The sequence below is a fragment of the Eschrichtius robustus genome, chromosome 20, assembly GCF_028021215.1.
Source record: "Eschrichtius robustus isolate mEscRob2 chromosome 20, mEscRob2.pri, whole genome shotgun sequence".
NCBI classification, from domain to species: Eukaryota; Metazoa; Chordata; class Mammalia; order Artiodactyla; family Eschrichtiidae; genus Eschrichtius; species Eschrichtius robustus.
In genome coordinates this window covers 7121799-7135388 of record NC_090843.1, presented here as the reverse complement: position 1 = coordinate 7135388, position 13590 = coordinate 7121799, and the positions used below count along the sequence as shown (strand labels likewise).

The following is a 13590-nucleotide window of genomic DNA, read 5'->3' as shown; positions in this document are numbered from 1 at the left end:
TGCTCTCTTAAGGCCTTTTATTTGGGGGAAGCAAAGGGACAGGAGCCCCACGGGGGCAGCTGGGACAGAGGCCGATGAGAAGGCCTTCGCCTCCCTCCCTCTCATCTCCTTAGTCCATTAGTTCCATAGTCTGCCCACCTCCACGTCCACCTGGAAACCATTCCTCTCGAATCTGCCTTTCCTTGGCCATGTAAGAGACCATCCTTGGGCTTCCCTGGTGGCGCAGTGGTTAAGAATCTGCCTGCCAGTGCAGGGGACACGGGTTCGATCCCTGGTCCGGGAAGATCCCACATGCCGCAGAGCAACTAAGCCCGTGTGCCACAACTACTGAGCCTGTGCTCTAGAGCCCGCAAGCCCATGTGCCACAACTACGGAAGCCTGTGCGCCCTAGAGCCCGTGCTCTGCAACAAGAGAAGCCACTGCAATGAGAAGCCCGGGCACCGCAATGAAGAGTAGCCCCGGCTCGCTGCAACCAGAGAAAGCCCGTGCGCAGCAACAAAGACCCAACGCAGCCAAAAATAAATAAAATTTTAAAAAAGAAAAAAAAAGAGGTCATCCTTAAGGGAGGCCAGGACCTTCCACTGCTCCTGAACCCCACCTTTCCAAGGGGGCCCACACCCCTTTCCCCGTGCTGAGCAGCTGACACTAGACTCTGAGCCATTCGCTTGCTGTCAGTATCTGGTCCCATCTCCCTCGAGCAGCTCTTACTTGCATCCCTGAAGCCAGCCTGAGACAGACTTCCAGGGACAGGGACCCCCCCACCCCCCTCACTAACCCTGATGGCAGAGAAGGCAGGCCAGGGCTTCCAGGCAGGGACCATGGGGTGGTGAAGGGAAAAGACAACAGCCTGAAGAGTTTGCGCCTGTATTCTAACGTGTCATCACCCTCATGGCCTCCGCCTTAATGCCTGACGGCCACGTTAACAGTCACTGGGCTGCGACACTCAAGATCAGGGACCACATCCTCGTCTTTGAAGCCCTAACGTGGTGCCTGGCTGACAGGCCTGTGTGGATAAACAGTTAATCCTGGGCCACAGAGTTCTCCAGGCCAGCATCCACCATGCCCAACACCCAGCCTGGAGAGCTTGCAGGACAGGTACCCAGCCTCCACAGCAGTGGACACAACACTTCCCCAGCTTCCCAGGGGCCCGAAATACTTTTAACAACACGGCTTCTCATTTCTATTTCTCAGAATTACTCCCGACACTTCTGTTAAGGGATGATGCCTATTTCCTCAAGCTCAGGCAATTCTCCTAAGCCCCAGGCCCAGCTGTTCCTCAGGAGAAACACCATCTGCAGAGCCTCTGAGTCTAGGGACCTGTTGCTTCTCACACGAGGGTGACAGCTTGGTGGCGGGGTGGGCCAGGAGGCAGGACCTTCACCTCTAGCTGGTTGAGAGCGGCAGCCTGTCACAACGGCACCCTTCGATTTCCTTCTCCATGCGTCTCCAAGTCTGGCTTCCTCACTCATCTCCTGGTGCCTTTCATCACAGTGTAAACACCTGTCACACTGAGAAAGCTCGCCTTTAAAGTGGCTGGAAAAGCACCGTTTGGGGAGAACGTGCCCAGTGGGAGCTTCGCTGCTCCCACTTCCTGAGTCCCCACCGGGATTTTGGTCTTGTCTCTGGCAGTGCGGGTGCCGCGGCCTGAGGGCTCCTTGGATCAGGGCTGCTGTGGGGCCTCGGTCCTTGGCAGTGGGATCCCCAGGGCAGAGTGAGCCCGCCAGCTGCGGGCTTCGGCCAGCTGGCTGGGGGAACAGAAGTCTTCCAGGAAGATCTGGGCCAGGTTCCGGAGCCTCGCGTTGGCTGAGAGGGAGAAGCGCAGCATGCACTGGACCACGGGCATAGCGGTCAGCTCAGGGTGGGAGCCGGAGCCCGGCGAGCTCAGGTACATGATCGTGGTGACGGCGGACAGCACGGTCTCCTCGTTGGGACTGGACAGGCAGTTGATGATGAGTGGGACACCCCCAGTCTGCAGGATGTGCTCCTTGTTGGCCCTGTCTGAGCACAGGTTGCAGAGGCCTCCTGGGGAAGAGCAAAGTGAGTCTGGATGCCTCAGCCCTGGGCCTCCTCCCATCTTTCCTCTGCCCACTGAGTCCCAGGGACGGTCCAGGCCTGAGAAGGTGCCCCAGGGACCAGGGATCCGAAGTCTATTCTGATCTTCAGCCCTCCCTTTCAAGATTCCAGAAAGGCCTGCCTGCCCTCCACTGCCCAACCTTCTGGAAGTGGGCACCGATCCCTTTCCCTCTTGGTTCAGCCAGCTCAATGACTGATAGGCTTTCCTTTTTTTTTTTTTTTTTTTTTAAGTAGAAAACATAAACAAAACCCCCAGTGTATCATCACTTTAGAAGAATTAAGAAATACAGGTAAGGTGATGGTTTCTCAGGTGTATACATATGTCAAAACTTATCAAGTTGTACTCTTTAAGTACGTAAAGTTTATTATGTGTCAATTATACCTCAATAAAGCTGTCAAAAATATTAGAAGTCAAAATATAAACCATCTTAATCCTACCACCCATTTAACATATGCTTTTCATCCCACAATTTTTAAATATGTGACTACATATAAATATTTAATAACAATGTGATACTCTTATTGTTTTGTAAGCCAGCTGTTTTCATTTAACCATGTCCTGTGAACATCTCTCCATGCCAATAAATCTACAATCATGGCATCATTTAATAGCTGTGCAGTCCTACATTTTACGGAAACAGCATAATTGAGAGTTTAAAGCATTTCAGCATCATTCCCACATCACTATTAGTAGGAATCCGGGGGACAAAAGAAAAGGACAGAGTGAGAGACCCGTGGTTCTGGATCTAAGAACCACTGCTCAGGTAAGATGCCCAGACCCCTCATTCTCTCCCGTCAGGCCTAAAGCACTCGATGTGGGAAGCTGATTTTCGTGGGTCCTGAGTGAGCTTCCTGCCATCAGGGCACCCTCACCCTTAGGTTCCTACTCCAAGTAGAGGACGAACTTCTAGCTCATTTGCATAACATGGCCGACCAGTCCTGAGTGTCCAATCAGGAGTGAGTTACAGCCCACCCACTTCCCCGGCATCTCTAGAAACAAGCAAAGAGGGGACCTCCCCCCACCGCCCGGCAAAACCCAACGAGGACCTCTTTCCCAGCAAGAGGGGACCGGTGCAGGGAAGTGGGGCAGGCCTGGCAAAGATCTCCGCCTACTCCAGGTAGGTACAGCCACCGCCTCCCGAGCATACCTGGGTAGGGAAACATTTTACCCATTCAGCCTCCAAGGACTTCTTCCCACTGCATTTGGAATAAAATCCAAACTCCCTTCTGGGATCTTTGCGTGGTGCCACCCTCTTGCTAGTAACCAGCACGTCACTGCTCCCTAGCCAGTGTGGGTTCCCTGGAGTACCCCATTAGCCACTCCCTGCCACATCCAGACACTTCCCTCATCACCCTGTTTCATTTTCTTCATATGCTTAGAACTTTGAGAAATCTTCGTGGAATTTTCTTGCTCACTGACCGCTGAGCCCCACTAGAAGGTACTGTGCCATGAGGTCAAGACCTAGGCTATCTTGGGATTTCCCTGGTGGTCCAGTGGTTAAGACTCCACATTCCCAATGCAGGGGGCCTGGGTTCGATGCCTGGTCAGGGAACTAGATCCCACATGCATGCTGCAACTAAGAGCCCGCACACCGTAACTAAAGATCCTGCACGCGAAAACGAAGAGCCCCCGTGCCGCAACTAAGACCCGCCGCAGCCAAATAAATAAATAAATAAATAAATAAATAAAGACCTAGGCTTATTCCCAAGACTTCCTGGGTTTCTGGCACAGGGGGCGCTCCACCAGTATTTGTTGGAAGGATTTTAAAGCAGTGAGCAGGGGAAAAGGGTTGCACTGCAGAGGGTTGGGAGGCTGGATGGGATGGCTCCCTGAGACCCTGCCCACCTTGGACATCTGCAGTTCTGAGGGATGGAAGAGGCTGAGTGGTGTTCCTGAACCAAGGAAGATGGGCAGCAGGAGACGGACTCAAGGCACTGATGGAGAGGTCCCTCCCAATGTCTACCTCAGCACCCATTCACCCCAGTGGAGCCCTTAGCACAACCTGTGGTCATCCTGCTGACTACCTTCTTTACTTGCTGTCTGTCTCCATCACTGGGCACCAGAGGGTAGTGATTTACCTCTGTATTTCCAGAGCCTGCAACTGAGGATTCTCTCTGGACGCATGCTGGGAACATGACTGAACCCCACGAACAGCTACCACCACCCCCATGTAAGGGAAAGAAGCTGAGGCCGTTGAGTAACTTGACCAAAGTCCCAGAAGATGGGGAGCCCTTTGCTACTCCCATGGGAAAGGGTGTCCCTTCAGAAACCACAAGGACAACTAATCCTACCATGGGCAGATGCCAGTCTCAGCCAGGAGCAGGGACAAGTAGAAATGCTGTGGCACAACTACTGAGCCCGCGTGCCACAACTACTGAAGCCCGCGTGCCTAGAGCCCGTGCTCCACAACAAGAGAAGCCACCGTGGGCTTCCCTGGTGGCGCAGTGGTTGAGAATCTGCCTGCCAATGCAGGGGACACGGGTTCGAGCCCTGGTCTGGGAAGATCCCACATGCCGTGGAGCGACTAGGCCCGTGAGCCATAACTGCTGAGCCTGCGTGTTTGGAGCCTGTGCTCCGCAACAAGAGAGGCCGCGACAGTGAGAGGCCCGCGCACCGCGATGAAGAGTGGCCCCCGCTCGCTGCAACTAAAGAAAGCCCTTGCACAGAAACGAAGACCCAACACAGCCATAAATAAATACATAAATACATAAATAAATAAATAAATAAAAGATGTCACCTCTTCCATGAGGAGGCTTCCATAAGAGCCTTCCATGACCACCCTAATCAGTCCCTCTCCCCAAGAGGTCCTCCCTTCACCACCTTCACTTCTTTTCTTCATACCAAAGAAGAAAAAAAAAAAAAGTAAAACAAAAGAAGAAAATATTCATAGATTCTGACAGAGGACTCATATCCAGAATATATAAAGCATTCCTACATATCAAAAGATGAACAACACAATAAAAAAAAATGAGCAAAAGACTTCGATAAACTCTGCACAAAAGGGTCAATATATGAAAATGTGCTCAACATTCCTTATCAGAGAAATGAAAATTAAAACCACAATAAAAGGCCACTACACACCTATCATAATGGCTAAAACAAAAAAAGACTGATGATACTAAGTGTTGGCGGGGAGGGAGCGCTACTGGAACTCTCATATGCTGGTGGTGAGGAGTGTAACACGTCGTGATTACAGTGGAAAACCATTTGGCAGCTTCTAACAGAGTTAAACATACATCTACCCTACGACTCAGCAATTCCACTCCTACCCAAATCTATCTGAGAAAAATGAGCGCATATGTATACAAGGAATCTACCCGAGAGAAATGAGTACCTATGTATACAAGAAAACTTGTACAAAAATTATCGTAACAGCTTTATTCATAAAGGTTCCAAACTAGAAACAGCTCAAATCTCCATCAGCGGGTGAATGGATGAACAAATTGCGGCCTGTTCATACAAAGACATGAACTACTGATACTGTAACAATTTGGATGAATCTCAGAAACATTATGCTGAGTGAAAGAAACCAGACACTATATCCTGTATGATTCCTTTTACATGAAGGTCAAGAACAGGCAAAACTGATCCTTGGGGATAAAGGTTAGAATAATGGTTACCTCAGGGTGGAAGACACTAACTGGCAGAGGGTACGAGGGACCTTTTTGGGGAGATGAAAATATTCTGTATCTTGATTTAAGTGCTGGTTATACTGATGTACATATACCTTAATGAATTTAAAAATTCATCCGACTGACACTTAAGCTATGTGCATTTCACTGTATGCTGATCCTGCTGCAATTTAAAAACTGGTTACCAGACAAAAAGGAGAACAAGTTCTGACCGGCGGATGAACATATTTTGGACAGACCTGGCAAGACAGAGAGAAAGAGAACAAGAGGCAAAGGCAGGGCCCTTCTAGATGTGGGGAGCCACAGAAACCCCCGGGAGAGACAAAGGAGAAAACCCTAGTGCAGTCTGGGATGAGAAAGCTGGCGGCTCAGAGAGGGCAGGTAGGGGATCTCAGGTCACAGAGCAAGTAGGGCACTGGTGCTGGAAGGGACAGGAGGGTCAAAGTATTGTCCTGGGGATTAAATGAGGTCATGCTGACAAGTGCTTAGCCAGCACCTGGCGCCTCAGAGGGCTGGGCGAGTCCTTGGAGACAGTGGCTCAAGACCGTTACATCTGAGGACCCGCCCGCCCCAGGGTACTGGGCTGGCCGTGGTCAATCCCAGGTCAAAATCTTCACTGGGGGCTATTTGTTCTTGGGTTTTACTTTAGTATCTTGAAAATGGTTCTCTCTGAAATTTCAGGACAGACATTCAAGGGACAGAACAGAATAGAGAAAGCTACTCTTAAATGTAAGAAGATAGGAGACAAATATACATATATGTATATGCTCACATTTGCTGGTTCCATGTGAGGGGTGAACAGGGTGGAAGGGACAGGAATGGTAGTGAGACCACACTGGTAATACAGTTTTGACTTAAACAGATATGTTCTGTATAAGTTAAAAAGACCAAATTAAATTTTAAAAAATCATGGCTTTTTGCACTTCTGACCTATATTTCAGTTCTAAAATTTCATCCTACAGGTACACTCCCACAAGTGAGAAATGACATACAAATAAGGGTACCCACTGTCACACTGCTCATGAGAGCAAAATGGAAACAACCTAAATGGCCACCCTCAGGGGCCGGCTAAATGTTAGTCCCTTCATGCAGTGGACGTCATGCAGCATTTACAAAGCATCAGGCAGCTCTTTATGGGCTGATACTGCAGGTGTGCCAAGACATGGTGCTAAGTTTAAAAATAAAAAAAAAAAAAAAGGCAGACTATAGATACAGTATACTACAACATGTGTAGGATATGCAAAAAGGTATACATAGTATACAAACAAATATACACATACTTGTTTATCAATCCCTAAAATATCTCTGGGAGGATACACAAGAAACTAGTAACAGTGGATGCCTCCAGAAAAGGCTACAGACTGAGTTACTGTTTATTACCTACCCTTTTGAATTCTGTACCATGTGAATCAATTATGTATTCACATAAATTAATAAAATACACACACACTCCCTGCTTGTGCCTAGAACTGAGAGGAAGGGGGACTGGTCTCTGCCAGTCGGGGAGGGAGGGCGGAGGGGCCTGGAGCCAGCCTTCCCAGCTGGTGTGGAAGGGAGCAGTGGGGTGAGGACCTTGAATTCACCTCTCTCCTGTAACAAGTGGATGGCTGAGGAATTTCTTTTTAAGCAGAAAGACGTGTGACCCCAGTACACTAAATGACCAGTGAGAGAAGGAGGTACACGGGAACCCGAGAGTACGGAGGATGGAGCGAGGGCTCTGTGGTGGGCAGATCTAGCTAGAATCCCAGGAATGCCCCGGGGGACTCAGGTGAGCAGAGCAAGCAACTCCATCTCTCTAAGCCTAGGTTTCTTTATCAGTAAAACGGGAAGAGAGAATTAAATAATGTAAGACCCCTCCCTGGCACACAGTAGATATGGACCAAGCATGCACCCGTTTATAGCCCCGGAGGCTGGCACAGGGCATATCTTCAACCCACACACAGAGAAAGGGCTGGCACATACAGGTAGGGTTTAACAGTGAGAAAGCAAGTGCCCATGGAACCAGCACGAGGTCAAAGACTGAAACAGTCATCAGTCCAGAAGCCTCTGCACGTTCTTTCCTGATTCAGTTCTCTCCCCCTCTCAGAGGTGAACCTCTTCCTGACTTGTAACAATGCAGTAAAATAATTTTAACTTAATAAGCAGGACCTTTTAAATTTGTAATAAAAAAAATTTTACTACACACACACCACTAAATACTATAATTCAGTTCTGCCTCTTTTTGGACTTTACAGAAATGGAATCACACTGTACACATTCTTATGTGTCTAGCATCATTTGCTTAACGTTATGTTTGCAAGATAATTGCAAGGAGCTGTAGATTGTTCATTTACCTTGCTAAGCAGTATGAATATCCACAATATTGATAATTCATTCCACTGTTGACAGTTTCCAGTTTAGGACTGTTACAGACAATACTGCTGGTGACATTTTTGCATATGTGTCTGGACGTGCATGTACCTAACCCGATGATTGTAACTGCTGGGTCACGCGGCATGCCTATCTTCAATTTTACTAAATCCTATTTTCCAAAGAGAGGCGGCTCAGGATTCATCTACCAGCCTTTTTCAGTACACCACCACCATCTGGTGGCAGCTACCGGTATTGCAGGAAATAGAACACAGGAAAGCGATTTAACCTGAATCGTGGGAGGCCACCTACTTGCATTCTGTTGTAGTAACAAAACTGCTGAGTATTCCGTGATATACTAGGATTCAGCCAGTTTTCATGGAAGCAGAGAATTATCTCCTGGTTCCTTTACATCTCCATACACCATCTAGAATGGTGCAGGTGTGCACACACAGCATATAAGACACCAGAGAATCAACCAGTGGTGCTTCAGTCCAACACTCCCAAATTAATGCCAAAGCCTGCCAGAGTTTTTATTTGGGACATGAGCTCTGAATTCTCTCGCTCATTCAAGTATTTACTGAGATCCTGGCTTTTTATCTGGTTCCTGATAATTCACCCACTCAAACGAGGGTGGCTCTGGCCCGACCAGTGCCTGTCTCCCAGTGGTACTTCCTCCTCCTACTGCCCGGACACCCACTGTGAGGCTAAAGATCAACTTTCATACCTTTTCCTATCATTCAATGATGTTTTTCCAGAAGGACCGAATCCCTGGAACAGATGGGTGACAAGACACTATCCCATCCTACCTCACCTCTCTGGGAGACTCGGGAACTGTTTATCCTCAAAGGGGTCCGGATACCTAGGGGACCTTGCAGCTGCAGGCACTTTATCTCATTTAATTCTCTCAACAACTCTGTGAGGCAGGTACTGATCCTGCCCCACCTGACCGATGATGGGAGAAGGGAAATCACGTGCCCAGAGTTAAGTCGGGGAGTGAGGACTTGAACCCAGGCCTGCCTGACCCCAAAGCCCCACTCTTACCAAACTCCCTATATTCCTTGCCAACAAACCAACATTGGTTTTGGTTCTGCCGAACCATGGCCACGGGCAATCTAACCCAGCAGTTATTCCAGAACCAAACGCGCTCAGGGCTGCAGCACCAAGTCATGGCCAGGACTCTGCACACATTCCCCAGCCCCATCCTCGTCCCAGGCCAAAAGGCCTGAGCATTCAAGACCATAACATTCAAGAGCATAACAAAGATAAGCAAGGCACTCTGATCTCATGGAGATCACCATCTCAGACGTGCCACCAGAGATAAAAGATTCAAAGCTACAAAGCCCAGCACAAAATAAGCACTGACAGTGTTTCCCATTTAGCACCACAGACATTATCAGAAAAGGAAACAGCAAGAGTAACAAAATAGGCTTCTAAGCACCACTGGGACTTTCCTTTTAAGTTATGCACAATAAATACAAGAGAATTTTAGCCTCCAGAGGATCCCATGGAGGGATTCAATGCTAAGAAAGCTGTTGCTCTTGGGATTGGGGACGTTGGGAAGAAGAAGAAAAAGAGAAGGAAACAGTGGCTGTGAAAAGTAAAACTGGTGATGATACCAACAATTCTAGACAAAGTATTGACACCGTCACGGAGACGCAGACACACGCACACGCTCTGCTCCCCACAACAGTCCTGCGAGGCAGACAAGGCTCCGGCGAGGAAGTGAGGCTCAGAGAAGGGACAGGACTCATCCACAAAGACTGGCTACGAAGCGGAGAAGGGGGGACCGTGGACTCCAGGTCCAGGGCTTGGTCACCCACTCTGGGAAGCTGGCCAGGAGGGCAAGAACCCAGGGCCAGCCCTGGTCTCTGGCAAAGCTCCCAGTTCAGTGGGCCAGGAACTCAAGAGTGTTCCTGCCTTGGGAAAGTAGCTTCCTGATCCTGTAAAAACTCGCCTTGGGTGACTGCTCTTTTCAGCAAAGTTTTCTCCAGAGTCAAGAGCTTGAGTTGAAGGAGCTATATCACTCTCAGGTGGAGGTCTAGCCACGGGCTTCTGCAGGGGTCACTGTCACCACTCAGGTGGCAGAAGCTGTGAGCAGAGTTCCAAAGGGGGAGGAGATGGAGGACTAACACTGGAGAAAATCTTAAAGTGACCAATTTTTCACGATATTTATTCAGCATAATAATCTTCCAGGGCTTCCCCGGTGGCGCAGTGGTTGAGAGTCTGCCTGCCAATGCAGGGAACACGGGTTCGAGCCCTGGTCTGGGAAGATCCCACATGCCGCGGAGCAATTAAGCCCGTGCGCCACAACTACTGAGCCTGCGCGTCTGGAGCCTGTGCTCCGCGGCAAGAGAGGCCGCGATAGTGAGAGGCCCGCGCACCGCGATGAAGAGTGGCCCCCGCTTGCCGCAACTAGAGAAAGCCCTCGCACAGAAACGAAGACCCAACACAGCCAAAAATAAATAATAAATAAATTAAAAAAAAAAAAAAAATCTTCCAGAGGGGCAGAGACATGAGCTATTCCCACTCTTAGACCTGGGCAACCGGGGCTCCTGCCCCCAGCCCAGGTTCCGAGGGCCTCACTCTGGCCCTCTCCATAGGCTGAAGAGTCCAGGGAGCCTGCCCAAAGCCCATCCCCCTTCCCCCATACCCAGAGCTCCAGTTCCTAAACCTGCTCCCCCAGCTGCATGGGCCTCTTTCCTGCATCCTGACTCCCAGGGGTGAACCCCACTGTTTGTGTGTACACGCCTAAGTCCAATGAGGGGCCACCAGGCAAGTGTCTGTGGGGCTGTGAATGAAGCTGGGATGTCCACACATGTGTGAGGCCTGTCGTAGTAAGAGGAGTCCCAGATACCACAAATTAGAGGCAGACCTGGATGGTCTTTCAAAAATTTAAATCACATTTGCCCAGGATGTATTCAGGAAAAAAAAAAAAAAAAGTGTGTTACTTGAGTCTAGAAAAGTTTTCAATCTAATTTCTAAGTTACAGGAAATAAAGCAGTTACAGGAACAAACGGAATGACACCATAAAGAGGCAACCAGACAATTCAGAAGGTGAGACATTCTGCAGAACTGGTCTGGATCCTTCAACAATTAGTGTTAGGAAAAAAGAAAAAAAGACTCTATTAATGATTAAAAGAGATATAAGATAATTGATGTTGTGATTTCCTTCCAAAGAGCACCATATGGAAAGGGGGGAGGGAGGATAAAGAGTAACTTCAGGGACTTCCCTGGTGGTCCAGTGGTTAAGACGCCACGCTTCCAATGCAGGGGGCACGGGTTCAATCCCTGGTCAGGGAACTAAGATCCCACATGCCACAAGGTGTGGCCAATAAATAAATAAATAAATAAAAAGAGTGACTTTATAGTGGAGAAACCTGACAAACACTACTTCATCCAGGTGATCAAGGTTAATATCAACAGTGATAAGTCATGCTGATAGCATATACCCTTGATATGATGTAAATGAAAATGGCCTTTTACCATTTATCTCTGTGGTCATCCTCCCCAAAACCCATATCCCAGTCTAATCATGAGAAAAACATCAGACAAATCCCAACTGAGGGAAAACTTACAAAATACCTGACCAGTACTCCTCAAAACTGCCAAGGTCATCCAAAAAAAAGGGAAAGTCTAAGAAACTGGCACAGCCCAGAGGAGCCTAAGGAGACATGACAACTAAATGTAACACAGTATCTTGGATGGAATCCTGGAGCAGTAAAAGGATCATTAGGGAAAAACTAAACAAATCTGAATAAAGTACGGACCTGAGTTAATAATAATGCATCAATATTGGTTTATTAATTGTAACAAATGTACCATACTAATGTAAGATGTTAACAATAAGGAAACTAGGTGTGGCATATATGGGAACTCTGTATTATCTTTGCAATTTTTCTAAAACTGTTCTAAAATACAAAGTTTATTTAAAAAGAGAGAGATTGAGATCTAAGGAATATAAGAACCAGATTAAGTGCATGAATCCTGGACTGGATCCTGGTTTATACAAAACAACAACAACAAAATGTCCTTTTGGGAACTATTAGAGAAGTTTGCCTAACTGGGTATTTGGTGATAATGGAATTATTAAGTTCATTCTCTATGTAGATAAGATTCCTTTCACTATGTAGAGAAATGTTCTTTTTTAAAGATGCATGCTGAAAAAACAATGTTGGTTTGCCCTCAGAATAAACTCCAAACTCTTTCCCAATGCCGAGACCTGAATCCCTGTAAACTCTGGTGCCGTGAGCTCTCTATAACCTCATTTAGTACCACTCTCTGCTTCATTCACCACAATGGTGCCACATCAGCGTTCCTTCTGGCTCCTCCTGCTCTAGAGTCTTTGCCCACGCTGTGCCTTCCCATGATGGCCAAACCAGAAGTAGCCCCTCCCTCCCCTTGCTCTCTCTCATCACCCTGTTTATTTTCTTCAGAGCCTCAGCTTTCTTGTTTGTCAACCAGCTGTCTCCCACGACTAGAATGTAAATTCCTTGAGGGCAAAGACCCTTTGCCCAACTTGTTCGCCATCTCTCCAACATCTAGAACAGTACCTTGCTCGCACAATATACGCCCAATAAATATCTGTCCAGTGACTAATTCAGTAGGTCTTAGACCATAACAACTACAGGAGTCACAAGCCATTCCAAGTCACTGCTACTTCTCTTGATGGTAAAACTTTTTTTGGCTGTGCCCCACGGCATGTGGGATCTTAGTTCCCCAACCAGGGATTGAACCCGTGCCCCCTGCAGTGGAAGCACGGAGTCTTAACCACTGGATCGCCATGGAAGTCCCGATGGTAAAACATTAAGTCAAAGATGTTTAAAAAGGGCACTCAACTTTTTTCCCTCCAATGGGGCTTCAATCCATTCCCTCATTTTTGATCTCACCTCTAAGCGGGAGGGAAGCTAGACAGGCAGAGGGGGTCCTGGGAGTTCCAAACCTGATTCAAGCGAGCTGTGACCTGGACGACGTGTGAACCGCGGAGGCGGCACAGACATCGCGAAAGTATGCTTTCGCAGCTGAGGGACTGCCTAAGAGATTCCTTTCCCAACAACTCACTTCTAACTCATTATCTCATTACAGCCCATCAGGCATCTAGGAGAGCGGCCCCATCCTTACCAATAGCAAACTCCACCAGGCTCTCATTCTCCTCCGACAGTGAATCGAGGAATAAATCCAGGACCTGCAGCTGCCGCAGATACTGGTAGTTACTGGGGTCATAGGCGAAGTTGGCGAGGTTGGCCAGTACTTGCTCCTTGGCGTCTGCAGTGGAAAAGCGGCACTGGAGCCAGGTCCGGGGCGGCGATCGCGGCCGGATCCCTCCCTGCCCGGTACCCTGCTCCCCACCCTGCCGCTCTCACCTTGGCTCTCGGTCTCCTGGAATTCCGTGACCAGCGCCTGCAGGTATCCCAGCCGGCCGACGTGGGGGTCTACCTTCGGCTTCTGGGCCATGGTCGGGCGGCGGAGGAACCCCGGGGGCCGGGCAGGGGAGTGTGGAAGGTGAGGCTGGAAAGCGGGCGAGAACCTCACCTG

At 48.7% G+C, this 13590-nt stretch overlaps 1 protein-coding gene across 4 annotated transcripts in view; it reads right to left on the bottom strand.

Moving 5' to 3' along the window:
- ARMC7 (armadillo repeat containing 7) overlaps positions 1-13590 on the bottom strand; it is a 19594-nt gene extending 6004 nt beyond the window's left edge. For 2 of the 4 annotated variants that reach the window (XR_011072000.1, XR_011072001.1), the window contains exons 1-2: positions 13419-13590; positions 13177-13320 (exon numbers count right to left, since the gene is read on the bottom strand). Coding sequence is in view for 2 of the 4 variants with exons in the window: in XM_068531534.1 (XP_068387635.1) it covers positions 1661-2022; positions 13177-13320; positions 13419-13509 (597 nt within the window). In the remaining 2 variants the exon portion in view is untranslated. Of the gene's footprint in view, positions 1-3; positions 2023-13176; positions 13321-13418 lie in introns of those variants that run through there. The other 2 variants (XM_068531534.1, XM_068531535.1) reach the window with 2 other exon arrangements.